Source organism: Ictidomys tridecemlineatus, chromosome 5 (assembly GCF_052094955.1).
Source record: "Ictidomys tridecemlineatus isolate mIctTri1 chromosome 5, mIctTri1.hap1, whole genome shotgun sequence".
Classification (NCBI taxonomy): Eukaryota; Metazoa; Chordata; class Mammalia; order Rodentia; family Sciuridae; genus Ictidomys; species Ictidomys tridecemlineatus.
The window spans coordinates 136,200,159-136,203,460 of NC_135481.1; the positions used below are offsets into that span (position 1 = coordinate 136,200,159).

The 3,302-nt window shown below is 55.6% G+C and overlaps 1 protein-coding gene across 1 annotated transcript; it reads left to right on the forward strand.

Annotated features, from left to right (window-relative positions):
• The first annotated feature begins 532 nt into the window (after positions 1–532).
• On the forward strand, positions 533–2,986 carry Mesp1 (mesoderm posterior bHLH transcription factor 1). Its single transcript, XM_005320139.5, has 2 exons — positions 533–2,354; positions 2,651–2,986. The coding sequence occupies exons 1-2, from the start codon at positions 1,449–1,451 to the stop codon at positions 2,723–2,725; spliced, it is 981 nt and encodes a 326-aa protein (XP_005320196.2). The 5' UTR covers positions 533–1,448; the 3' UTR covers positions 2,726–2,986.
• The last annotated feature ends 316 nt before the right edge of the window (positions 2,987–3,302 follow it).

Genomic DNA, 3,302 nt, shown 5'->3' on the forward strand with positions numbered 1-3,302 from the left:
ATACCAAGGGTAACAGGAGAGAGAGAGACAAGGGGAGGGGATGGTGTCCACAGAGGTGCCCAGGAAATAGACATCAAGCCACTTGACCTTCATTGCTACAGTCTAGTTTGCCCATCTGTCTCATGGAACTGGAAGCCATAGAGGATGCAAAGCATCAGAGCCTAGATACCATTCCTCTTAAAGGAACAGGAAAAGACATATTGTCAGACACCAGGTACTAGGTGGAGAGTAGATAGCCATGCATGAAGTACTGTAGGACAAGTGTGCAAACTCAACCCATGGGGACAGATGGGCAAGGTAGATCCTTGGAGACTTTTTATGTGGACAATCATTCTTACTATATGTAAATACGGACGGTTTTATTTTTTCCCCTCCAATCTAAATTTATTTTTCTTTCCTTCTAGACTCTCCATTCCACCAAAACAATGTTGAAGTGGTGTTGTAAGAGCAGACACTGTTCCCCATATTAGGGAGAAAGTTTCAGTCTTTCACTATTTAGTACAGTGCTATGTGTAGGTTCTTTGTAGATGCTTTTTTTAAAACATGTTTTTTTTTTTAGTTGTTGACAGACCTTTATTTATTTATATGTGGTACTGAGACTCAAACCCAGTGCCTCACACATGCCAGGCAAGTGCACTACTGAGAAGCCACAGCTCTAGCCCCTTGTAGATGCCTTTTATCAGGCTGAGAAAGTTCCTCTCCATCCCTAGTTTGCTGGAATGTTTTATTACAAAGGGGTATTGAATTTTGTCAAATGCTTTTTCTGCACCATTTCCATTCGTGTTTCATTGGCACACCTATCATACCTCCTCCAAAGTGGCAGAACATCAGCAATAGGACAGCGGTGGCGCTGTGGCAATGGCCAAGCTCCTGATCCTGCCAGGCTGGGGTGTCCTGGGGGAAGGGGCAGCAGGTTCACCCCTTCTCTACTCAAATGGTCCTGCAACCTCCCCTGATTCTGCCAGCTTGCTGGGTTTGCTTGCAGTTGTTTCTTCAAAGTGCCCCTGTGAAGGGACAGCCACCTAGGGACAGCTACCACCAAGGGGACAGTCACCCAGGTCCAGCCTGTCTCTGAGGAGGAAGAGAGTACAGTTATCCCCACCTCCGGAGGAAATCAGGGCCCCACTTCTCTTGGTCCCTACTTTATTCCACAGTCCGCTGGTGCATCCTGAGGGGATCCCATTATACAAACTGGAATCAAAAATGCAAGAAAATTAAGAATTTGCACAAGGTCCCCAATAGATGAAGGTGGGCCTCAAACCTAGGAACTGGACTTTCAGTTCTCTGATTCTTCCCCATCCCCTTTCCTTTAATCCGCAGAGAAGGGTTATAGAAGACAACAAGGGCAGCAGGCGATAGAGACAAGGGGAGGGGATGGTGTCGGCGGAGATGCCCAGGGAGTGGGCATCAAGCCTATTCAACGCCTCGGGTACCACCAGCCACGGGGCATGTCACAGGCAGGAGGCCCAAGTCAGAGCCCAGGTGGGGTGAACCAGGCACAGTTAAGGGGCAAGCACCTTGGCCCCACTCTCTGCTGGTTCAAAGAGCCGGCCCCGCCCCCTCCAGACCCCAAGCCAGCTTTGATGTGCAGATGCGCTGGAAGGGGCCACTTCACACCTCAGGCTTGGGATAAAGCTGCCGCCAGCCTCAGACGCGCCTCCGCCGTCATGGCCCATTCCCTGTGCCCGTCCCTCTCGCTCTCCGAAACCTGGTTACGGTCCACAGACTGCGCCCCTGCCCGGCCGCTGCCGCCTTCTGACAGGGGCAGCGGCTGTTCCCCTGCCTCGTCCCCGGACTCGTGGAGCAGCGCCCCGGCGGGCAGTCCCGTGCCAAGCCCAGCCTGCCCGTGCGTCCGCTCGGCCCCGCGCGCGCCGACGGCGGGTAGGCGCCTGGGCAGCTGGCAGCGGCGGAGCGCCAGCGAGCGCGAGAAGCTGCGCATGCGCACCCTGGCCCGCGCCCTGCACGAGCTGCGCCGCTTTCTGCCGCCGTCCATTGCGCCGGCGGGTCAGACCCTGACCAAGATCGAGACCCTGCGCCTGGCTATTCGCTACATCGACCACCTGTCGGCCATCCTGGGCCTCAGCGAGGACAGCTTGCAGTGCCGGCGCCAGCGGTGCGTGGGCGCGGCGTCTCCTCGGGGCTGTATGCTCTGCCCGGACGGCAGCTCCATGCAGGCGCAGACGCGGGATCCTGGGCCTCACTCGGACCCTGCCTCCAGCGAGGGACCGTGCTGGGGGTCCCCGCCTGCATGCCCAGCACCCGGGGCCGCTCCGGAACCGCGCGCCCTGCCAGTTATGTGCGTCGAGGCGACCAGCCGGCAAGGGCAGACAGTGGAGCCGAACCCATCTTCTCCGGTTAGTATCACTTTTCTCGCGAACCCCACCCGACCCGACTGTCCGTGCCACCTGCTCACGCCACCACAGGGACCGGCCACCCTGTCGCACCCTCGCGACAGCCTGGCCCCATCTGCTCGTTCTCAAGAGCAACATCGCGTGTCCTGCGTGTCCAGGCAGCAAGGGGAGGGAGAGGCCAGGCAGGGGACAGGGATCTGTTCCTCTCCAGAAGTTCCCTGACAGTGGACCCCTGAGCGTGGACGCTGTGTCCCACGGCAGGTAATGAGGGCTACATTGTTCTCTCTCTCTCCCTGCAGCTCTTTCCCAGCGAAGTGCTGACCCTGCTGGAGAACTGGATGCCCCTCTCAATCCTGGAGTGGCCGCCGGCCTGAGCCTGAGGAGTACGATGACAACGGCCATCTGAGCACCCAGTCTTTTTTTGGCCTCAGGACCTTTAAAGAGGACTGTCTCTCCTGGAAGAGGGACCAGCAAATCTGGCATGGCATTCTTGGGGTGGGAGCCTGTCTTCATCTAGGATGAGCCTTCCCAACCCCTCCCTCGAAGGAAGGACTCATAGAGTAGATGATCTAAAGCAGGCAGGAGCTCTGCCTAGCATGTATTTATTTATTTGTGAATAAACTGTGTTGGTGTCATTTGGCAGTTCTTCTTATGGGTGGACACAAGACTCCCTCCCTGCCCTCCAAAGAATGGTAGAGGAGAGTTGTGAAGTTTTCTTGTTATCTTCTGCCCCTCAAATACACAGGCCCAGACCCCTTCCTCCTTGTGGCCACACTGGCTCACATCTACTCTGCATGGGTCAGCCTGGAAGGGGTGGAGTGGGGAGCTTCCTACGAGAAAGTGGAAGGAAGTTGGGAACTAGATAAAACCAAAATGCCTCTGGAACAATACAACTCCAGTCTTATGTATGATGCACCAGTTACTTTACACACATATGCCTCAACTATAATT